This window comes from Eptatretus burgeri, chromosome 18 (assembly GCF_056783735.1).
Source record: "Eptatretus burgeri isolate ZD-2024b chromosome 18, Ebu_testis_v1, whole genome shotgun sequence".
In the NCBI taxonomy this organism is placed as follows: Eukaryota; Metazoa; Chordata; class Myxini; order Myxiniformes; family Myxinidae; genus Eptatretus; species Eptatretus burgeri.
In genome coordinates this window covers 38,017,160-38,042,404 of record NC_140978.1, presented here as the reverse complement: position 1 = coordinate 38,042,404, position 25,245 = coordinate 38,017,160, and the positions used below count along the sequence as shown (strand labels likewise).

The following is a 25,245-nucleotide window of genomic DNA, read 5'->3' as shown; positions in this document are numbered from 1 at the left end:
CGGAGACGAGATGGAGGATCAGATTATCATCGCTATTTCCCCGCCCCTTTCAGCCTTGGCTCTCAGTATTTGCTTTGAGCAATTATACACAGGTAAGAGTGCAGGTACACAGGTAAGCATATTCCTTCACAACCGAATGCGTCCTTTTAAGTACATAGCTGTGTATAAGTGTTTGTGCAATCGCCTCAAAGTGTGCGTGTGATGTCTGCTTGGTTTTCTGTTCTGTCGCTTCTTCTTGCACAGGTATGATAAATAAATCAGGACTGGCTCAGGTGTTGTCGGCAGAAGAGTACTGCAAGCAGCAAAGGGTCGATGGCCGCTCGTGATCCAATCATGAGAATGAAGGCTTCTTGTCGTTAATTTGTCCGTGTTACTGTGTAAGGCTTGGTGCCGTGTCACGCGTTCCCACCTGGCTGGGGCGCGTGGCCACACTGGACGGCTCGCGCCGCACACCTATTGAGCCCGTGGCACGTGCGGCGTCGAGAGGGGCGACATTCTTGCGGTTTGTCTCGAAGCTCAGTGGTCGTCTTTTGCAAAGTTGTTTGGCTTTCAGATCAGGGGAGTGCGGCCGATCCTTATGGTGCCTGTAGCTCCATGAGAGGTGCAGCTTTGTAAAAGGAGTGGAGCTCGTGTCCACGCCGGGGTTCCCGTGCCCAGTAAAACCGTTTTGTGGGTCGTGGATTCGCCCCGCCAGGTGCGATTCTGTTGTGGCGTTCCCATGTAGCCAATGACTCGCTGGACCGAGTGTGGCTTTCTGTTGATCCGGCTGGCGTGGTCTCATGTGGTCAAGAGTCTGTCAGGTGAGTGTCATTGGCTTACTTGGGTTAACAAGATTGAAACCATCAGGTCCCAAGGGTTTGCAGTTAATCGGTGAACTGACTTCTTCAAACTTATATCTTTCCAAATATCGCATTTACACATTCATTCAGTGAATGAAGTGATAGTTTGGGGGAATTTACATATCCATTCAGTGAATGAAGTGATAGTTTTGGGTATGTACACATCCATTCAGTGAATGAAGTGATAGTTTTGAGTATGTACACATACATTCAGTGAATAGTAATAGTTTGGGGGAATTTACACATTCATTCAGTGAATGAAGTGATAGTTTTGGGTATGTACACATCCATTCAGTGAAGGAAGTGATAGTTTTGGGTATGTACACATCCATTCAGTGAATGAAGTGATAGTTTTGGGTATGTACACATCCATTCAGTGAATGAAGTGATAGTTTTGGGTATGTACATATCCATTCAGTGAATGAAGTGATAGTTTGGGGGAATTTACATATCCATTCAGTGAATGAAGTGATAGTTTTGGGTATGTACACATCCATTCAGTGAATGAAGTGATAGTTTGGGGGAATTTACATATCCATTCAGTGAATGAAGTGATAGTTTTGGGTATGTACATATCCATTCAGTGAATGAAGTGATAGTTTTGAGTATGTACACATACATTCAGTGAATGGTAATAGTTTGGGGGAATTTACACATTCATTCAGTGAAGGAAGTGATAGTTTTGGTTATTTACATATCCATTCAGTGAATGAAGTGCTGGTTTGGGGTATTTACATTTCCATTCAGTGAAGGAAATGATAGTTTTGGGTATGTACACATCCATTCAGTGAATGAAGTGATAGTTTTGGGTATGTACACATCCATTCAGTGAATGAAGTGATAGTTTTGGGTATGTACACATCCATTCAGTGAATGAAGTGATAGTTTTGGGTATGTACACATCCATTCAGTGAATGAAGTGATAGTTTGGGGGTATTTACATATCCATTCAGTGAAGGAAGTGATAGTTTTGGGTATGTACATATCCATTCAGTGAATGAAGTGATAGTTTTGGGTATGTACATATCCATTCAGTGAATGAAGTTATAGTTTTGGGTATGTACATATCCATTCAGTGAATGAAGTGACAGTTTTGGGTATGTACATATCCATTCAGTGAATGAAGTTATAGTTTTGGGTATGTACATATCCATTCAGTGAAGGAAGTGATAGTTTTGGGTATGTACATTTCCATTCAGTGAAGGAAGTGATAGTTTTGGGTATGTACATATCCATTCAGTGAATGAAGTGATGGTTTTGGGTATGTACATATCCATTCAGTGAAGGAAGTGATAGTTTTGGGTATGTACATATCCATTCAGTGAATGGAGTGATAGTTTTGGGTATGTACATATCCATTCAGTGAATGAAGTGATAGTTTTGCGTATTTACATTTCCATTCAGTGAATGAAGTGATAGTTTTTGGTATTTACATTTCCATTCAGTGAATGGAGTGATAGTTTTGGGTATGTACATATCCATTCAGTGAATGGAGTGATAGTTTTGGGTATGTACATATCCATTCAGTGAATGAAGTGATAGTTTTGGGTATGTACATATCTATTCAGTGAATGAAGTGATAGTTTGGGGGTATTTACACATTCATTCAGTGAATGAAGTTACAGTTTTGGGTATGTACATATCCATTCAGTGAATGAAGTGATAGTTTGGGGGTATTTACACATTCATTCAGTGAATGAAGTTACAGTTTTGGGTATGTACATATCCATTCAGTGAATGAAGTGATAGTTTTTGGTACTTACATTTCCATTCAGTGAATGAAGTGATAGTTTTTGGTATTTACATATCCATTCAGTGAATGAAGTTATAGTTTTGGGTATGTACATATCCATTCAGTGAATGAAGTTATAGTTTTGGGTATGTACATTTCCATTCAGTGAATGAAGTGATAGTTTTTGGTATTTACATGTGCATTCAGTGAATGAAGTGATAGTTTTTGGTATGTACATATCCCTTCAGTGAATGAAGTTATAGTTTTTGGTATTTACATATCCATTCAGTGAATGAAGTGATAGTTTTGGGTATGTACATTTCCATTCAGTGAATGATGTTATAGTTTTTGGTATTTACATATCCATTCAGTGAATGAAGTGATAGTTTTTGGTATTTACATATCCATTCAGTGAATGAAGTGATAGTTTTTGGTATTTACATTTCCATTCAGTGAATGAAGTGATAGTTTTTGGTATTTACATATCCATTCAGTGAATGATGTTATAGTTTTTGGTATTTACATATCCATTCAGTGAATGAAGTGATAGTTTTGGGTATGTACATATCCATTCAGTGAATGAAGTGATAGTTTTTGGTATTTACATTTCCATTCAGTGAATGGAGTGATAGTTTTGGGTATGTACATATCCATTCAGTGAATGGAGTGATAGTTTTGGGTATGTACATATCCATTCAGTGAATGAAGTTACAGTTTTGGGTATGTACATATCCATTCAGTGAATGGAGTGATAGTTTTGGGTATGTACATATCTATTCAGTGAATGAAGTGATAGTTTGGGGGTATTTACACATTCATTCAGTGAATGAAGTTACAGTTTTGGGTATGTACATATCCATTCAGTGAATGAAGTGATAGTTTGGGGGTATTTACACATTCATTCAGTGAATGAAGTTACAGTTTTGGGTATGTACATATCCATTCAGTGAATGAAGTGATAGTTTTTGGTACTTACATTTCCATTCAGTGAATGAAGTGATAGTTTTTGGTATTTACATATCCATTCAGTGAATGAAGTTATAGTTTTGGGTATGTACATATCCATTCAGTGAATGAAGTTATAGTTTTGGGTATGTACATTTCCATTCAGTGAATGAAGTGATAGTTTTTGGTATTTACATGTGCATTCAGTGAATGAAGTGATAGTTTTTGGTATGTACATATCCCTTCAGTGAATGAAGTTATAGTTTTTGGTATTTACATATCCATTCAGTGAATGAAGTGATAGTTTTGGGTATGTACATTTCCATTCAGTGAATGATGTTATAGTTTTTGGTATTTACATATCCATTCAGTGAATGAAGTGATAGTTTTTGGTATTTACATATCCATTCAGTGAATGAAGTGATAGTTTTTGGTATTTACATTTCCATTCAGTGAATGATGTTATAGTTTTGGGTATGTACATATCCATTCAGTGAATGAAGTTATAGTTTTGGGTATGTACATTTCCATTCAGTGAATGAAGTGATAGTTTTTGGTATTTACATGTGCATTCAGTGAATGAAGTGATAGTTTTTGGTATGTACATATCCCTTCAGTGAATGAAGTTATAGTTTTTGGTATTTACATATCCATTCAGTGAATGAAGTGATAGTTTTGGGTATGTACATTTCCATTCAGTGAATGATGTTATAGTTTTTGGTATTTACATATCCATTCAGTGAATGAAGTGATAGTTTTTGGTATTTACATATCCATTCAGTGAATGAAGTGATAGTTTTTGGTATTTACATATCCATTCAGTGAATGATGTTATAGTTTTTGGTATTTACATATCCATTCAGTGAATGAAGTGATAGTTTTGGGTATGTACATATCCATTCAGTGAATGAAGTGATAGTTTTTGGTATTTACATATCCATTCAGTGAATGAAGTGATAGTTTTTGGTATTTACATGTGCATTCAGTGAATGAAGTGATAGTTTTTGGTATGTACATATCCCTTCAGTGAATGAAGTTATAGTTTTTGGTATTTACATATCCATTCAGTGAATGAAGTGATAGTTTTGTGTATGTACATTTCCATTCAGTGAATGATGTTATAGTTTTTGGTATTTACATATCCATTCAGTGAATGAAGTGATAGTTTTTGGTATTTACATATCCATTCAGTGAATGAAGTGATAGTTTTTGGTATTTACATTTCCATTCAGTGAATGGAGTGATAGTTTTGGGTATGTACATATCCATTCAGTGAATGAAGTGATAGTTTTTGGTATTTACATATCCATTCAGTGAATGAAGTGATAGTTTTTGGTATTTACATATCCATTCAGTGAATGAAGTGATAGTTTTTGGTATTTACATTTCCATTCAGTGAATGAAGTGATAGTTTTTGGTATGTACATATCCATTCAGTGAATGAAGTGATAGTTTTTGGTATTTACATATCCATTCAGTGAATGAAGTGATAGTTTTTGGGTATGTACATTTCAATTCAGTGAATGAAGTGATAGTTTTTGGTATTTACATATCCATTCAGTGAATGAAGTGATAGTTTTTGGTATTTACATTTCCATTCAGTGAATGGATATGTAAATACCCAAACTTTCAGTGAATGAGGTATCATTGCATGACATTTTTATTTCCCTCGTGTTTGAATGTGTGATCCGTTATTGTGGATTTTATTTCCTCTCCTTCACATCATGTTTGAGATCCCCCACTCTCGTTCAGCGATTCACAATCCACAGGAAGCCACCTTGTGTCATGTCATGGTCTTTTCGCACCACAATTTCAAGGCCATTGCGTTTGTAATTAAAAAAAGACCTGTATTTTCGGGTGGCAAAATGAGCTGGAAAGTCTTCATACAGTTGAGTTGTACTTGTACAGGTGGACAGTTTGTAAGTGTGACACCCTCAAGCTGATCTTGTCCTGTTTGCAGGTGTTTGACTGGAAGGACCTGGAAAACCTGTACTTTCGAGAGAAGAAATTCTCCATCGAGGTGCGAGACCACCACAGGTGAGAAAATACCCTTGGACGACTGTGGGGAATTTGTTTGCATCGTTCAGGTGACAATGTAGACGGAAGCAGATGGGTTGCACATCCCCAAACCCTCCCAACTCAATCCCTGTTGTCCGCAGTGTGAATGAGGAGACAATTTCTCAACATCTCGAGCATACATGAACAACCTTCGGGAGGTTCTGTTTCTCGCTCTGAACCCCGTGTCAGCTTTCATGTCGCGTCTCGTCTTTCCAAGCGAAGAAAAACCTTGTCCTACATTGGGAGTGGTCAAATAGCCGTCTTTTTCCTTTCCACCCCTCCCCTCTCCATGTCTTTGCTTTCCTCCCTCCACATCCACCGACGGCTCGGTGAGACCTCTGCAAGTGCGTTCATCATCCACTCTAGCATTCTTGCCAAGTCGATGGTGGACTGACGGGGCCGTCTGGCTTTACATCCTAGTTCCCTCGCAAGGAACGTCGACACAGGAGGCCATGAGTCCTGCAAGCCTGTGTAATGGTTTCCAACCCATGGTTGTTTGTCCATTCTCCGTCCTCTCAATGCTGACCCTCACGTCAAGCAATGAAGTGGCACGTCCCATTTTTAAAGTCTTCACTAATACACTAACCGTACACAAAGCAGTGTTGTGAAAGTGTGAGGAAGAAGTTTGTTTAAGAGGTTTATAAAAGTGAGGGAGCAAATTTTTTTTTGATGAATTATTTGAGCTATGCAGTGCCAGGCCGTGCGTGTGCTCCCGGGCAATCCCTGAGCGACATTGTTCAGACAGTTTTCATGTGCGTACATGCCGTGGTCTACCGTGCCGTTCACCTGTCGCTCCAGCCGCCCTAGGGAATAGAGACTGTTGGGATAACAAAAAGGGTTGGGGGTGACGAATTGTGATCTGGATTTCCATTACATTGGGGCAGGAGAGGCCGACGTCCCTCCGGTGTTTATTTGTCAGGATTTCAGGATGGAAGTTGAAATAATTTCAATCGTCATGATGGGTAAGACAAGTCCACGATCTTGTTGCTGGATTTGGTGTGTAATGTTAGAGGTGGGAACAAAATGTAAAACCAATTGACTTGTTTGAATGGGATATGATAAAGACGTTTAAGATGATGAAGGGTGTAGTTTTTCAGGAGAATGGATAGTGAAAGGATCAGGGGCCAATACCTGAGAGCAAATTAGAGGAGAGCGAGTGCAGTGGGCAGGCAGAGGTCTTCACTCGGAGAGTCGTTAATGCCCAAAATGGTCTCCCTGGAGAGTTCGTGTCAGTAGAAACAGTAAATAGGTTTAAATTGAAATATGACAGCTGCCGAGCAGTACTGGATATCGGGATATTGGCACGAATGCAAGGTAGCTCAGGTATGGATCAGTGATTGTATACGTGTCGTGCTACCTCTGATCGGGTTTAGTCAAAAGGTGAATGTGCTGTCTTTGTTTGTTCCTTCCTTACCATATAACTGTGTGGCCACCCCCTCACCCATACCTCCCCTTTATTTCTCCGTACACAGCCTGTGGCTGTTGGCTGCATTATTTTCTGGGGGTGCAGCTGTGCTGCTGATGCAATGCTCCCGTTACCAGCACACTGGTGCTCATTTTATAGACCTCAGAAGGATGAAGGCTGAGTCAACCCCACCTGGTATCAACAGGAATTTAACAGCCGAGCAGGAATTGAACTCAAGATTCAAGGATTTAAGCAAGCCACCCAAACCGTTAAGCCAACACCAGGTTTCTAATTCTCAATAATAATAATCCATCCCTCCATCGGGACCATACTCTGTGCAGAGCGTTGGTGCTGCCTAAACGGTCTCCATGGCTATTGGACACAATCCTGGATGGGTCGCCACTCTGACACAGAATACCAGCAAGGTGGCACTCATTTTGCCAGAAAGATGACATGCAGAGTCCACCCCACCTGGTATTAATTCAACAGCCGAGTGGGATTTGAACTCAGGATCCGAGGATCCTAAGCCCACCACCCAAACCATTAAACCAACACCAGGATGATAATATATATATATATATATATATATATATATATATATATATATATATATATATATATATATATATATATATATATACATATACATATACATATACATACACATTTTTGTCATGTTATCCACGTGAAGAAAACACCATGGTGATGTCCTGTGCTTGTCCGGGCCACTGTCCTTGTCCCAACTCCTCCAGCGCTGACACCCCATCCCCGAGTGAAGTTGAAAAACTGATTGAATTGTGGTGGAGACTGTACATGTAGTGCAGGCTTGATGGGCCAAGTTATTTGTGTGACGTATCCAGTGAGAACTTTCAGGTTTCCATATTCGTGCTTCCCAAACTTTGCGGCCTCTCCGCTGAAGGGTCGTTTCATTTGTGCGTCTGATACCGTGCTTTCGGTTGGATGAAGTAACGTGCTTGAAAGTTGTTGTCTTTTTGTATGTACGATCGAAGCTCGTGGACGAGCTAGAGCAGAATGAAATGGTACTAAATGGAAAGGAGAAACCATAAACAGCAGAGTAAAAGTAAGAGTAATATCAACGGGAGGGGAAGAAGGATACGTGGGGTGAACAAAAGCTGTTCAATGAAATTAAAACGGGAAAGGAACAATCGAACCCACAATTAACAAATTGAGAGGGGCGAGGGAGAGGGGGGGGAAAAAAAATCTCAATAACCTGGAAAAAGGGACTGCTTGGGAATGGGGTCATTTGGGGGTAGAAGAGATTATGAGTATCAATGGGGGATGACCTGAGTTAGTGGTGAATAGCTGTGTTGAGTGTGTTGTCCTGAATCTGCCATCGTGTACCCGCACTACTACATTGCGTGGCACGCCCGCACGAGTGCACACACACTTTTCCTCTTGGTCGCTGTCGACGTTTCGCAATAGATGCTCACCCATTTTGACAGAAGAGCAAAACATAAATCTGGCCGAAGAGTGGTTTGAGACCAGACGTGGCGGAACAAAAGCCGCACTAATCGGTCCAAATTTCAACGTGAAACTGCACCGTTCCTGTCGCCGAATTAAACTCGAATTCCTTGCATAATCCCTCCGAATGACCGTGCTGGTGGCTCGGCTTTAAATGCTATGCTTGGAATGTCCTGAGTTTTTATTCGGCTCGTGTGGAGGGAGGAGTTGAACCACAGCCGGTGTTGCAGTTCAATCCTACCCTTTTGTGGTGCTTGTAATAAGTGGTGTAGTCTCACATGCATAATGATTATTGTTGCATTGCTGGGAATGACGGTTGAGGCTCAGCAATCAGACACCAATGCGTTCAACCCTCTTCTCCCCCGCAAAAAGTTTCCTCTTTGCCCAGTGAAAGATTTCTGTTGGAGGTGTGCATGAGGTCGTCGAGGGATTACAAACGCAATGGGCTGACCCAGGTTGGCTATCCCTCAACTACCGGTGGACGGGTCACAAAAAGCTCCCATCAATACGTCCTAGGTCTTCTCTTGAGACTTTCACCCATGAGTAAACACTCGTCTTTGGCCTCGCACAGTTGAGGTTGACGACAAAGGTCGAAGATTACAGGTGGAAAGAGCTGGTCCAGGTGTTGAGTGTCCCAGCTTCGGTATGATAAAGATGGCATTGAGAGGATCTCAACCTTCAGGTTGTAAGACGGACGAAGCTTCTGTTTCGTCAAACAACGAGGGCTTTGTGGGTCTGGAAATTTGATTCTGCCTCCGGAAAGGATCGGGGCTTCGATGGTGCCATTTCCAGGCAGCGGTGAAAGCTTGAACCTCAACTTCATCACTTAAATCTGAAGCCTGCAACATGTTCCACCACTGCCTTGTGTAAGGAGGCTTGTGCTGATGACGATTAGCAAAATACAGTTTGGCAAACTAATTGGCTGCAGGATCGGCCACAATCTGTCTATGGCCAGCAACATGGTGAAGTGAACCCCCAATAACTGGAGCGTCATTGTCTCAACCACTTCTCGTCAGCCCCATCAACTCACCTCTGATGCTTTGTCGGTTTTTTTTAAAACCTGCAGAATTACCTGTCTGTTCTTTTATTCTTAATCTTACCTGCAAGAAAAAAATAATCTGAAATTTATTTTGTGACAACCAAATGGTCGTGAATTCATGTCTGGCTGTTTTTTTTTTTTTGACCATGATGACAACACCAACATGGCCAGTTTCCCATGCCATTGTTGGTACCAACATTTGTGACTTTTTTCCTTCATATGCAATGCATGGTTGTGGGTAGCATGATTTGCTGGGGGTATGACTGCCGCTGAATCTGTCGATGCTGATCCCCCTGTAGTTTGTGCAGGAATTTGGAAATTGACTCGTGTGCCGGTAATGGCTCGCCTACTACCTGCTTGTTTTCCAAGCACCACAATCTGACACGGTTGGCTTCGCGTATCTCCGTTTCCTCTGGGTTGGCCATTTCTGACTCCAGTAGAACGAGCTTTCTATACAAGTACCAATTTACAAAAAAAAAACAAAAAAACAAAAAAAAAATAACTTAAAACTGGGTGTGTTTGGAGTGAAGATGGATTCACCAACAGCACTTTGTTCCACATAATGCAGACCATCAGGACCACGGCGATCATTCAGCTCTTCTGGTGTGGTGGTCCATACCTGGTACGCAAAACCAGCACTTATCAAGGCCATCTGGGCCATGGCCATCAGCCAGCACCAATTTTACCTGGACCGGAAGCAGAGTATGGTGAGTGCAGATGGTCTTCACATTCAAACCTTCATCCGTTTTAAGTGTCACTTTTGGGTGGTTGCTGCAGTGAAATTTTTGACGATCATTGAGAGGCTTGGAATCGCTCTGTGGGCCACAGGCAAAGATTCAAGCTGTCCGTGGTCAGGCAGAGATAGCTGTGGACCTGGACCAGGCTGCGGCTTTGAACATCTCACGGCTTGCCAGCGTGGGCAGCAAGGCCCGGCTAAGCAGCCGCGACAGCCTTAGCAGCCTCAACTCCTCAGGTACAACTGGCATCGGAAAGGGAAACCGTGTGTGTGCGGAAGGATGGAGATGGATCTGTTCAAATGAAAGTCGTGATATGTTAGAATGTCATTATCAAACCATCCTTTCATCGCAGATTTCGGGGGTGAGGACGACACAGTGGTGAAGCAGGAGGCCATGGACACCTTGTGCTCTAAACGAGATGAGCTAATGCGACAACTCGCAAGGTGCCAGGAGGAGCTGCAGCGGTTATGTGAACGTGAAGCTGTGAGTGCAATTCATACCACACCACCACCACTCTTTTTTTTCAGATAAACACGCGACATTGCCATCTGCATGGCTTGATAGAGGCCTCGTCGAGATGGCACATTTTTATGGTTCTTTGTACCAACTTTTCCCACTCCAATAGCGAATGAGCATGCACAAGTCTTGCATATCAACAAAGTGCACAAATGAGAATGTAAATGTGGAACCAAACATCCGACGTTGCGAAATGGAGCACAGTGACGGCTCGGTTTAACTTTGAGGGTATTTTCTTCAATCGAAGCAAGTCGTCTTCACTGGGAAGTCACTCTTCTGATTGGACAGTAAAGCTGTTGCTGACATCACAGGTAGGATTCATTCCTGTTGCTGAAAGTCACTTCCTTTTTAATATGGATAGTCAACTGGTCCAGACATAAAGGAACCGTGCAAACGACATTTTGAATACAAGAATGACGACCTTCTGCAAATGTGCAATATGAAGTCCTGAGGGTTTGGGACTTGTGTGTTCGTATGGCAGCTTAGCTGCCGGGGTAGCTATCATTTCTTGAAGCGAGACTGTGTCGCTGATGCAGTGCCCCTCTACCAGTACACACACTGGAACTGGTACTCATTTCGCCGACCTCGGAAAGATGACAGGCTGAGTCAACCCCCTGGTGTATTAATTCAGCGACCGACGGGACTTGAACTCAGGACCCTAAGATCCCAAGCCACCACCCTAACCACTGAGCCAACACCAGGCTTGGTTTGGGACTGAATGTGATTGAGAACAGGTAAATACAGTACCAACTAACCATCTGTAGAGCGTCATTGAGCTCGTCGCTCTCCATGAGAAGTGACCCGATGTGCACATCAGGTCTGGATGGAAAAACAAATTTGCTTAGTAGAACTTACACCACAGTTTATTTTTTACAAACGATTGTGGATTTTGTCATTTTCTTCACTGGAGTTCACAATTAGAACGGCACATGGTAGAGCGCACACCTCCACCAGGCAGAACAGTTTACATTTTGTATCCCACTGATAGGCTGGACCTGAAGCAAAATGGAATCAGCTTGTCCTTGTCACACACAGTGTGACCACTCCTTGGCTTTTTTCACAAGATCTTGGCTATTCGTCGTTCACCTCGGCGTCTTGGTTTCGTATAGGTTTTCTATTATCATCGCTTTTCCGAAACCTTGTGAATTGTTGGCTTTTTTCATTGGCTCACCTTGGCATTTATGAAAATGAGGAGTGGTCACACTGGTCACACACCGAACCTGTCCACATAAGATAAATCCAAGTTGTGGAAACCTTTCAACATGTTAGACTGGTGAACAGTCATCTAGAATTACCGACCATTCCTTATTCAGTACATGTTGATCAAAAAGAAGAAATGTTTGACCTAATCACTGCCTACGACACACTCTTGAATATCTGTTGGTTGGCAGGCTAGCTTGGAGGTACGCACACCGGCCTCTTGAGCCGTCGAGCCTTGGTCTGAATCTCGGCTGAGCTATAAACTATCATCCTGGTGTTTCAGAGGGCAGGGCAAGGCATCGATGTGTGTACCTTCCCTCAGATGGACATCAAACTGGATGTCTTCTCGACCAGCATTAGTTGGTGGATGTTAAAGATACCATGGTGTCATTCGCAAAGAGGAGGCGGTCTATCGCCAGCACCGTGATCAAATTTTGGCTCGAGCCTACCGCGGCACTGCCGCACCCCTGCAAATACTGATGCTAACCTGCAGCCACGTGCTGCACCTGAATGGTGACTATAAATGTTCAATTTGATTGAGTGCTGTTGCTTTATGACGACTGTCATTGTCTTGCCTCGTTTCAGGAACTTACGGGCCGTTTGCCTCGGCACTCCAAGGACAAGCTGCTCGGAAGCTCTCCCCACAGGGTGGGTGCTACCTTTGCACTTGACAAGAACAGGCTGCATGGACCTGGACAGGTGGGTAGTCAATGACGATGAGGCAAAAATCATCAGAAAAAGGAGAGATCATGGAGGAGAAAGTCAAATGAGATGTGTATTCCCTTCACACTTTCTTGCAGACAGAGTGTGAGCGATTAGAGCAAGCTTTGGCTGTGCAGGAGCAGATAGTTCGTGCTGCCCGTCAGCGAGCCAGCGAACCAGGCCTTGCACGGACTCCACGACGCCACAGACAAGCCGAGTTAAATGCTGAGCTTGTTCGCTTGCAGAAGCTGCAAGAGGAGTTTGATAGATGGAGCGAACAGGACAACAGTACACTCAACCACCAGCTTTCATCACCACTGCTACGTAAGAGCCGAAACCACCTTTATCCCATATTTATTATTGCATCTCCTGCCACTTGCCCTCCCTCCATACATCGATATTTAAAAAGAGCTCGATCTCAGCGTAAGTCCCTCCGTCCCTCCCTCCCGTCCGTCCCTGTGCCTATATGTCTTTATGTACTGTTGGAATGTACCTTTCGACCCTTTAAACTGCTGAGACCCCTTAGACCTTTGAAGACCCTGAAAACCTTCAAAGAACCCAAGACCCCAATGATGCTGAAGATCCCCAAATAACCCAATACCCCCAAAACCCCGAGCACCCAGAAGTCACCGAAGACCCAAAAACCATGAAGACCCCGAGGACCCAAAAGACCCTTTAGACCCATTTGACATGAACATCATGTCAACCTCTTACACCCTTCAAACAGCTTAGGCGTTGTTATATCACAAATAAAATTTCAAATAAATACAATATCAGCAATATTACACATAAATATGTAGAACAGAAATGTTTGTATTATAATTGGTGTAAATCATGCCAACACAGCAAATCTGTGACGTCAATCTCTGCGACGACGTGTGGAGAGGAGAGCGTGGCGAGCCAAACCACACCAGTTGTTTTGATTGAAGATTGTCGATTTTAAGTGGCCCAAATAATGATTCGTGACAAAGGTAAATGACATCTCATTTCGTCACCAGCAGAATTTAGTTTCATTGTGATGGTCTAACAAACCCAAATACTCAATGAAATTGAGTTCTGGCTATGTTGGTTACCATTCTTACACCATGCGAGCCATGAAAATCGTGATATTACCACCTACTACAAATCCGTATGCCCTGGTAAGTGGCATAGCAACCCCCTTGGGGGTTGTACCTCTTGCACTTTGTTCCCTTACAATGGAGGGAATGTGGGGTTAGGGCAGGAATTTTTTATCATGGTGCCGGTGATAGCTCGCCTACTCTTTACGAAGGACACTGAGATCTTTAATGTCCACCAACTAATGCCGGCAGATGGGACGCCTACTTAAACATCCATCCATCTGAGGGACGGCAGACACATTGATGAATCACCCAGCCTGTGAAACACCATGATGACAGTTTATAGCTGGGTCGGGATTCAAACCCAGGCGAGACAGCTTAGATAGAAGCGAGTATGCATACCTCCGAGATCGAGGCCATCCTGCCAGCACATTACCATCCTGAAACGTCTCAAACTGGATCCACACTTCACCATCGCAGACAGGTCGGTGGTTTCTCTATTTTCTGCCACCTCCTTACTGGTCTTTTACCCTCTGCTCTTTGCATGCTTTGTCCACACCCCCCGCCCCCCAACCTCTCAGGTTTCTGCAGGGTACATTTGGTCCACCATTAACCCTCTTTCTGGTGAAACGACCTAAATCCAGGATAAGTGCTCACCTCCACTCATTTGTTCCTCCTTTTCTTGCCTGTGGAACCAACTTCTACATCCTCTTCAATCTCATTCTTCCCTCCAGGTCTTCAAGATAGTTCACCACCTTTTGGGGCAGATAACAGCAATTTTTGAGAGGAATCGTGCAAATGATGATACAAGCATCAAATTTGGTACATTTGTTCTCCAGGGGATTCTAATCAAATCTGCCTGATTGGCCATTTGAAAATCCAAATTTTTAAAAATTTGAAAAAAAAAAAAAAAACTTCAAAAAAGTCAAGATCACGAATCATTGTTGGATGCTGGCTGAGATTGGTGAATGTTTCAGAAACATCACAGACGTTCCAAGTCTGCCATGCAGTTTTCTTCCCTTTACCGCAGAAGGCAGACACGACGTCAAATCCAGTGAACGCATGGAAGTATGGGATCCCTCCAGCTTTCTCAGGTCCTATTGCAGAAACTACCTCATGGACTGGAATCCATCGCGCCTTGGCTCCTTGGCCAAAGGCAATCCACATGTTCTCAAGACCTAGTTCCTGTAAGGATGGCAGTACAGATATTGCTATGACGAGTACGTCAGTGTCATTAGCCTTAATGATAATGGACTTGCTACGATCCGTCGCTGCATCCCTGGCGTGTACAAATATTCAAGTGTCAGCTTCTTCATGACAACATGGAGACACAGCATCCAGTGACTTCCTTGTGTTGCTAATGGCATCTTCTCCTTTTGTGACAATGACTGTGCTTCACACATCTTTTCCGCAAGGAAGTGAAACAGCCGTCTTGTTGCTGTCATCTCGAAGAAAGCTTCTCCAGTTACTTGGGGTCATACTGGTTCCTGTCACTCTTCTTCCGATTCCTTGCCCCATTTTCGACCTTGCCTCGGACTTCAGACTTGACTTCTTGCACGCATCAAACACTACGTCCACCCTCTCGTACCTGGCACCATAGGATTCCACCTTTGGGATGATGTCTTCTTTAGCATAGTCATCAAATATCTTTGAAGTGCGTGGAGGTAGGGCATTGATAAGTGCTGAGCCATCAATGATGACTGCATCTCCCCTTGGTTCTCTGTCTCGGATGTTCACTTGCACTTCAAGAATTTCAGCCAGCTGTGACTTCAAATAAAAAATTTTTTCTTTTAATTTTTCAAAATTTGGATTTTCAAATGGCCAATCAGGCAGATTTTATCAGAAAGCCCTGCAGAACAGAAATGCCAAATTTGATGCTTGTATCATAATTTGCACGATTTTTCTACTATCTCCTTCACTAACCATCTCAGATCACCCCCAATCCCAAACAATGATCTTTTCTACCCTCATTAACCATCCCCCCAATCCCTCCTCCTTCCAAATTTCCAGTTTTCCTTCCTGAGAGTTTCCTTCTGCATCCTCTTGTCCACCCCATGCATCCTTTCCTTCCCCTCATTCCTCCCCACACCCATTATTTGTCCAAGTCTGCCTCTATCTTGGCCTTCAACTCTGCTGTTGGTGTTTCTCCCTCTCTCCACTGTTCCTTTTGTCTTGTGTTCTGATCCGTTCAGTGTATTAATACTATCTTTTCCACGAGCCTCGACCACGTATACAAAAAAAAGCAACTGGAATCAGTTGGTCTAAATGCTTCCTGGATATCACATGACCATGTCGGTGTGCCCACCTATCCAGGATTGTAACCCTGGCCCAGAAACTTTTTTGGCAGAACGGTTGCCCTGCATAGAGCATGGTACATAGTCGTATCACCTGGCTTTGTAACGGAAGGAAAGGTCCAAAACCAGGCTGGCCAAATTCTCTAGACTATAGAACATCTCCAGCTGGAGAAGCCTCCTCCTCCACCTTGATATGCAGCACAAGGCTGGGGGTAGCATCATTTGCTGGGGACACGGCTGAACCCATGTTACCATTGCAATGGTACTCATTTTGCCGACCTTGGAAGGATGACTGGCTGAGTCAACCCTACCTGTGTTAATTCAACGGCCCAGAGGGGGCTTGAACTTAGGATCTTAAGCTAGCCACCCTAACCATTAATTCAACACCAGGCCTTCCAGAAGGCCTGAACTGTTGGCATAAAAAGTCGATGGATTTCTGCAGAGTCCAGAATATTCTGGAATTGAAAGATTGATGATACTTCCAGGTGCTAGAAGCTAAAATGGCAGGAAACGGTGGTCATCTTTTTGTCCAATGCTGTCTAAAGTACTGTATGCTGTTTTTTTTTTGTATACATGGTCAAGGCTCATGGCAGAGCGAGAACACAGAACAGATCAGGACACAACGTAAAGGAATAGTAGGAGAAAGGGGAAACGCCAACACCATGGTGGAGGGAGAAAGTCGACAGACAAACAAGGGAATAACAAGAAGAAGAAGAGGAAGAAGAGGAAGAAGAAGAAGAAGAAGAAGAAGGCCTGATATTAGCTTAATGGTTAAGGTGACCGCTTTAACATGAGGGTCTTGAGTTTAAATCCATCATGTCATTAAATAACACCAGGTTGGTTAACTCAGCCTGTCATCCTTCCAAGGTCGGCAAAATGAGTACCATTTTACTGGAAACAGGGCACTGCATCAGAGGCATAGCCATGCTCCCAGCAATGATGCAACTAGCAGCTACAGGTTTCATACAAAGTAATAAAACAAGCCCTTAAGTGATAAGCTCTTGCACTGAAAAAAAAAGAAAAAGATATATATTCTTGGCATGACCTCCCCCACCCCCGCCCACCCAGCATGCAGAAGTACAGTTGGCAGATATTAATTACCAGCAAATACCACCCATTGCTTTTCTGACAGGAGGGGGTGTGGGGATAAAGAGGAGGGAGTGGGTGGGAGGAGCAAGAGAGGAGGGAGGGATAGCGAGGAGGTGAGGGGAAGGTAGTGTGAGAATTAAGGGAAGGGAAGGCAGCGTACCGGGGCGAAAGTGCTTTCAATTGTCGATTGTGAAAGCGAACTTGTTGCTGTTGCAGACTGATTTCTTTGAATCTGCATTCTTAACTGTCACTACGAATAGGTACTCTCTCTGGAGTGTTGTAATACGCCCAATATGATGAAACATTTGAAAACCAATGATGAGCAAGATCTATTGAACAAAGTGAGCATGCAACTTTCGGACTGTCCTTAATTTTTCCAAAATAGTTCCAAACCACTTTTGAACATGTCAAAACTTTAGTACATTTATTGCCCACCCATACGTCAGCAAAGCAATCAGCACGCTTTACTGGACAATTCCAAATGCCTTGCAATTCATTTAAAAGGATCACGCCCTTGCAAACTAAACATGCCCCAAGTGATTCGATTTTGCTGCTACATTACAAAGCTACATTAAAGCCTGGTGTTGGCTTAGTGGTTAGGGTGGTGGCCTGGGATCCAAGGGTCCTGAGTTCAAGCCCCGTTGGCTGCTGAATTAACACCAGGGGGTTGACTCAGCCTGTCATCCTTCCGAGGTCGGCGAAATGAGTGCCAGTGTACTGGTCCCGGTGTATGCCCCGGTTAGAATAGGTGTACCATATCCCTGTGTGTCGTAAGAGGCGACCAGGGTTGGCGTCAGGAAGGGCATCCGGCCATAAAACATTGCCTCAAGAAAAAGCCAAACCCCTGCACAGCAGGGAAAAATGGCTGTAAAAACGGTCATTTTTATTATTATATATATTACAAACGGGATGCCCCAGAAGCATGGTCCTTTTCAATTAATACATTACTCGGCCATGCGTAACATGAACATGACGAACAATCCCACCCCCCCCCCAAACCCCAAAAAAACAACAACACTTCTTTCTCTGAAGTCGGAATTACTCGGAATCAACATCAATTCCAGTTCATTACTCGATTCCTTTCGATACCATGGTTGGAATAGAGTCCCATGGAAACAATTCCACCCACCACTATTAAGCACTCCAACGAAAGGGTTGACAAAGAATGACAGGCTGGGTCACACTAAACACCGTCTGGAGTGTCAAACAACGTGCAAATTGGACAAATGAACACTTTTGTTCACAGTCAGAACTGCTGCCAAGTTCAATTTGGCAGTTTAAATTTTTTAATTTGGTTCAGGTTAGATTCCATAGCTTATCACATTTCAGCTGTAATGCTTATAAACGTCCAGATAACTTTATGATGGAGGGAGGGAGGGATGGTTTGGGAGGAGGTAAGCGTGAGATGAGGGGAAGGGAAGCCAGACATGCATTAATTACAATTCATTCTGTCTCATCAAAATGATTCTACGTAGAATAACAGGGAGGATGGAAACAAAATAATGTCTGAAATCCATTTTCCACCGGTCATACTATAAACTGTCCGGAGATGACCGCTGGCCATCCGAACATGTCCGGAGATGACCACCACCCGGTGGTGGGGATACAACTCTGGACATTATAAGCATTTCAACTGAAATGTGACTAGCTGTAGATTCCAGAATCTATTGATGTGAACCGAATTTCAAAGTTTATAATTTTTATTTCATTTATTTCAAAAAATGTATTTTTTCAAAAATAACGTGTTCATTTGTCCAATTCGCACATGGTTTGACACTCCGGACGTCTCGGCTCAGTTTAAATTTTCAAATTTGACTCAGGTTAAGAGTTTCTCAAGCTTATCGCATGTATGCGGAAACAAAATGAAAGCACGGACACTCAGAGGCTCTCTCCGGGCGTTTGTAAGCATTGCAATGTATCAAGCGATTCGTACATATGAAGATATAAGCGAGGAAAGTGCAAAAACATTTTTGAGCGCTTTATCATTAAGAAACTGTTGCGGCCTGTTCAAAGTCAAGGCATTGTTGAGCAGGCCCCAAAAAATGGCGAATTAAGACCCCAGCGATAAAGAGCGAGGTGACCAAGAATGATGCCTTTATAAAAGGATAATTAAATAAGACTGTTAATTACCTTAAAAAAGGGGTGTTTAAATTAACCCAAACACCCAATTTTCATGCAAGCATTACCTTGGAGTTCCCTTAGTATGCATGCAAAGTTTGGGGCCACGAGGTTTCATGGTTTTGGGGTTTGAGTTATGGAGGAGACATACTGACATTTATTAGAAGTAGCAAGTAGAGTTAGCACATACAATCATTAAAAAAAAGTTATTTTCGCACCTTATGAGGATTTGTGGGTGACACCAAAATAAATCTTCTTCAGTCCCTGGAATGTCGTGGGAATACAACGCTCCCTCCCTAAAACTGCAGCACGACAGTGATCCACCATGCGCATTGATCGACTCGACCGGCAGCGAAGCATTGTGAAAGTTCACTTGTTCTTCAGCAAGTTGACCAGATATTTATTTGCTGGCTCGAAGTTTATTAGGATGAGGAGTACGTTTAACTTGCAGTGATTTCATATCGACAAGACTGCAATTATGCCACAAGAATAGTTCAGGATTACAGTGCTTCCAAGATGGTTTCTTCCCATTTCAATCCGCGTCGAGAGCAACAAAGTGACGGGTGCATACCCTCGAATTGTGGGAAGGCCGTCAGTCATCGTGCCTCAATACCCGACTTATCCACTGAAGCCTCTCACTCGAAATAACGTGACACCGCTCATCTACAGATGGTTCTCATATTTGAACGAGGCCGATTTGCATCTGGAAACACAATAATTACGGTTAACCACATTGGGATTGCCCTCAGTTTGACTCTTTCGTTTCAATGCTGCAAAATGAATCAAAAAGCCGATTTGATTTCGCTCAAGCGAACACACAGCGTGTGCGTGAAAGGCATCGTTGGGCATTCAAGACATTGAAAATCCTGCATAGGATATTGCTAATACCTTAAGAGGGTAGCACAGAACGAGAATGGGTTCCATTTTGTCCAGAGACTGAATTTTACTTTATTTTTTTGGAGATTTTGCATCAGAGTAATATAGGATGTCTCTTGAGATTTAGGATTTGAGCAAAGAGCCAATAAGGTTGCAAAAAACATGCACTTCACACTCACTGAACAATGGGAACAGGTCAAGCCAGGATAAGTGCAGGACCTGAAGACAGTGTTTGTTCATTCGGAAAATTATTAGGTACATGTTCCTTCACCGACGCTCTGCAAAATGTGTTTCATAGATGATCGTTTGGCTAAGCGGCGGCCTTCACTTCCCGTGAAGACCTCAGCCACAAGTCTGTCGGGCCTCGGAAGGCAGAACCAAACACCTCACACTTCCTTTTCTCCACTGTCATTGGGGCGTGGAGTCCAACGCCTGTTCTCCACTGTCTCGAGGTGGGTGTCGCTCCAATGGAAGCTGATGGAAACAGTCTTCTCTTATTCGTGTGGACTGCAATTAAAAAATTATATTAATTTCTTCCACGAGCCACAATCTGCACAAAATAAGAGATTACTGCCACCACAGAATCTCCTTGGAAATTCATTTAAGTTGCTGTGTAGTGTATATACATATACATAATATACAGACACATACACATTATATTTATATATATATATATATATATATATATATATATATATATATATATATATATATATATATATATATACACACACACACATACACATATTGTTACGAATTCTGGCCCGCCTGGCGTGCGATCGGCCGCGTAGCTCTAATGGCAGCCGCGTCACCCACCAGACGGACAATTCAGTCGTGACCCTCCTGGAACTACCGCCAGGAGCCAGTCACGGGTGGGTCTTTCGACCTCACCACAACCCAGTCCGCATTCTACCCGCGCAAAATAGGGTGAATCGCCGAATGTCGATATACCTAAATACACGCATGGGTAACCTACCGAGGGGTTGCACCACACCGCAGGTCTGCTTAGGACACGAACCGCTTAAGCGGTTCGTTCCGTGCTACAGGGATAACCGAGCGGTGTTATCGCCGACCTCGACGGTTCAGTGATTCTTCTTTACTCGGGTGTTCAAAACCCACTACTCATTCCACGATGCAAGATGGCACTTTCAAAGGGGGAAAGGACGCAACGACGGGAAACAGTTCGACAAGCACATTTATTATTTACACACACGTAAGGCAGTCATGCAATATGTACATTAAGAAAACAATACAACCGAATAAAGCAGGGAATTCTGTACAACACAGTCACTTAAACAGGTTCTACTTACAGACAGCTCCACACCATGCAAGCAAAAGTAAAAAGAAAAGAAAGGACCTCCCTTTCGTGGCCGTCCAGTCCCCCTCCCACGACCGTTAGCGGGGTCGCGCCTGGTTCCCACCTCCCACGCGGCCGGCAAACCCTCTCCGGCACCCCTCGTCCGGACACGCAGGTCCACCACAGGCGGCACTGCGGCGCCTCCCATCCGCGTCTCCACCACCAGGCCGCGCTGGGCCACGAGGGCGGGAACGAGCGAGGAGGAGGGGAGCGCGAGCCAAGAAGAGCGCATGAACCGTGAAGAGAGGAGGAGGCCCAACGAGACTCACCCAGAGAGACAGGGGCGAGCATGAACCAAGAAGAAGAAAGAGCTCTGCATGCGGTCCGCCCTTTATAGCGCGGGGCTCCGCCCTTCGCCCCATCCCGTTTTCGGCTCCGCCGCCCTTCGAGAAGCTTCTCGAAAAGGGGCGTGCCCTCACTCCGACCGCCTCACGCCCCGTGTCCCACCAATGGGGAGCGAGCTGCCCCGCCCCCTTCCCTTCACACCAAGCGCGGGGAAAATAGGTGGGAAAAACCCCACAGGCTTCACAAGAGCTTTTGTTCTGCCAATCCTTCTCGGACGGTTTCCGACGTGGAAACCGTCTCACCGTGGTCCGCGGAGGATGGCGTTCGTAAGCGGGCGATGTGGTGAAGATGGTGGTGATTGTTGTGGGGGTGGTGTGAGCGTGGTGGGCGTTGCGGCGTAGTTGGTGGCGGTTGTTGTTTGCGTGGAGGTTTGTTGCAATGGTGGCTCAAAATAACGATAGATAAAGAAAAACGGCTATCTCAGAGTCGCAGCCCGGTGAACACGAAGAATTCCCTTTAAACAACGGTGGGGACCTATCTGAACACTCACTTACCGGCACAGCTCATCGAAGGAACCTTTATGGTGTATTGCGAATTTCCACAGCCGTAATATATATATATATATATATATATATATATATATATATATATATATATATATATATATATATATATATATATATATATATATATAAAAACACAAACACATCTTAATATATATATACATATACAAACACATCTTAATATATATATACATATACAAACACATCTTAATATATATATATATATATATATATATATATATATATATATATATATATATATATACATATATATACATATATATATATATATATATATATATATATATATATATATATATACATATACAGATGTACATATACAAACACATCTTAATATATATATATACACATACACATATAAATATATTGTTATGGATCTGGAAACCATTTGCATTCAACATACAGGTCCCAAAAGTCAGTTATCCCGTTAAGTACATGTGTGGTCAGATCCCTTTCCTTTTGTCTCGTGGGAGAATCAAAAACGTGCGTTGCGACTTCTTTTTGATAGGTTATTAAATCTTTACCATCAAAGGCCATCCAACAAACAAACTGACAACACCACTGAACAAGCGCTTGACCCGCCCAACTGGCGACTCGCAGTTTCGAGGCAAAATCTTGGTGAAGTACCTTTTTGGGCGAGTCCGCACGTGTGGAGTGGGTGGGCTTTCCGGTATGGCTGAAACCCGGCCCAGAAAGGGCGGACCCATGGAAGCCCGGTCCAATCGGGGCGAACGTTGACGTCAGTTTCACCAAGGCCCCTCCCCGCTAAGGGAGGTCCATAAAAGTTACGACGCGATCCTCAGTGGAGAGTTCTGTAGAGAGGAGTCTCGAGAGTTCAGAGGGGGTTCGGTCGTGAGTTCTAAGGAGCTCTAAAGAGTTTGGTGGAGAGGAGTTTTCATGGTGGTTGGACCAGGAGTTTTCATGGTGGCTGTGAGCAGTCTGGTTCATTCTTCACGGTGGCTGTTACAGGGAGAGGAGTTCTGTGGACCCCGACTATTCGTCACGCGAGCTCTGTCACGAGCCACAAGTCCCACACATGCGACTGGGACCAAACCGACGACCTTTGGCAGGTGCCACACCACAGAGCATGCTTTCCCTCTGACAACCAGGTACCCACCGAACTCTGACCCCCAGCTTGTCTCTCTTCACGGCTGCGAGGGTCAAATAAAGACTCTGGGGTTTCTTTTCTTTTTGTGTGTCTGCGTGTGGGTCCGTCTTTAAATATAATTAAGTGTTTTTGCTTATTGTAAATATTTCCCTGCTTGCATATTCGCGTCAAGCCTGGCCTTTGTCTTTATTTTCCTGTTAAAAAATGTATTAGAAATATTTCCAGTCCGTTTCTGTCCTCTCTTGTATTGGTCCAGCATGGGTCGGGTCTGAGTATAAGCGGGGTTTCATCCCCGGTAATCGGTCTATCATAGCCGGCACGGCTTTGGCAGTTTCCGCTCGGCTGCACCCGAACAGAAGTTGGTAGTCAGTAGTTGAAACTCAACCACAGTCGGAAGAGTGACCCAGTTCGAGCAAGACGTGCCGAGGGCGTGGTTTCCCCGGTAGTCGAAATCGCATAGTTCATTTGGTAAATTGGTTTTAGACAAACAGACCCTACGCTACGCGGTTGAGATATTGGCATCCACGATCGGTTCAGTGACTCGCCAGCTCAAGGAATTATCCGGAGCGACGGCCTACAATTCCGGGGAGTCTGGTGGGAGACGGCTTAACCTCCCCCACCACAATATATATATAAATATTGTTGCGGATTCGCGCCCGCCGGCGTGCGAATGGCCACGTAACTCGAACCGCGGCACGTCGCCCACCGGACGGACAATCCAGTCGTGACCCTCTCGGACTAACGCCGGGAACCAGTCACGGGTTCGGCGGGCCTGGGGCCGAGACCGCGTCGGGCCTACCCGTCTGATGATGAGCCGCAAGATGGCGGTGGCGCCCCGACTCCGCGGGCCTCGCGGACAGTGTCTGGTAGGGGGTGGGAACGGGGCCCCCTTCTCGCACTATCTCAGCGCGGGGGGAAACAGGAGGGGGTTGTTGATGCTCGGGGGAACGAGGATATCTCCCTGTCTCTGGTCCCGCGACGAGCGTCTCCACCACGACCTCGGTCGCGCCGCCGGCCTCTCCCTCCGCAGCTCCCCGACTCCGACACGAGCACCCCCTCGACCGCCTTCGCCGCCGCCACCTCTCCACAGCTCCGTCCAACCGCCTTCTCCAACTCCTCTCTTGACTCGTCCCAACTCTTCACTGACTCCGAACTCTTAACTCTCTCCCCTCCGTACTCTTAACTGTTTGGCGAGCGCGGCCCCTTATATGCCCCGGGGCCTCGCTCCTTCACCTTCGACCCTTTACCTCCGACCCTTCACCTCTAACTGGCTCCCCATAGGACTGAGGAAAAGTGGGCGTGAATGCTTTTTGATCCATGAATTTGCATATAGCGATATTACTCCAACGCACCTGGAGGCGGGGCAAAATCGCCCCACGCTCGCCGATAGGACGGAACAGAAGTGGGCGTGAGTCGTTTTTGATCCGTTTTCTTCGGAAAGGCCGGCGCTTTTGCACCCCTGCTCGGTGCGCGCCCTGCACGAGTCCAGTATCGGTGCCCACAAGCGGCGTGGGAATGACGGTGATGCGATGGTTGCGAGAGCGAGATGTGACGGTAAAGGTCGTGGCTGTTGGCGTTGTTGTTGTTGTTGTTGTTGTTGTTGTGAAGCGGCGTTGCGGCTGGTGGTTGTTGTGTGATGGCTGTTGAGACGTGGTTGGTGGTGGTAGTAATGGCGGCTGGTCCAAAATAAAGATAGTAAAAGAAAAATGGCTATCTAAAAGGGTCGCAGCCCGCATAAATGACATTTATTCCCTCTAAACAACGGGTTTGGGCCTAACTACACATATACTTACAGAGATATCTCACCTAAGGGACCTGAAT

At 44.4% G+C, this 25,245-nt stretch overlaps 1 protein-coding gene across 7 annotated transcripts in view; it reads left to right on the top strand.

The window, feature by feature from the left end:
* Positions 1 to 25,245, top strand: part of LOC147008916 (FERM domain-containing protein 4A-like) — a 76,829-nt gene that overhangs the window by 41,058 nt on the left and 10,526 nt on the right. For all 7 annotated transcript variants that reach the window (XM_085864604.1, XM_085864610.1, XM_085864606.1 and 4 more), the window contains 7 exons: positions 5,477 to 5,553; positions 10,069 to 10,207; positions 10,329 to 10,473; positions 10,590 to 10,720; positions 12,539 to 12,652; positions 12,754 to 12,979; positions 20,389 to 20,542. In XM_085864604.1, the coding sequence (XP_085720730.1) occupies positions 5,477 to 5,553; positions 10,069 to 10,207; positions 10,329 to 10,473; positions 10,590 to 10,720; positions 12,539 to 12,652; positions 12,754 to 12,979; positions 20,389 to 20,542 (986 nt within the window). The remainder of the gene's footprint in view (positions 1 to 5,476; positions 5,554 to 10,068; positions 10,208 to 10,328; positions 10,474 to 10,589; positions 10,721 to 12,538; positions 12,653 to 12,753; positions 12,980 to 20,388; positions 20,543 to 25,245) is intronic.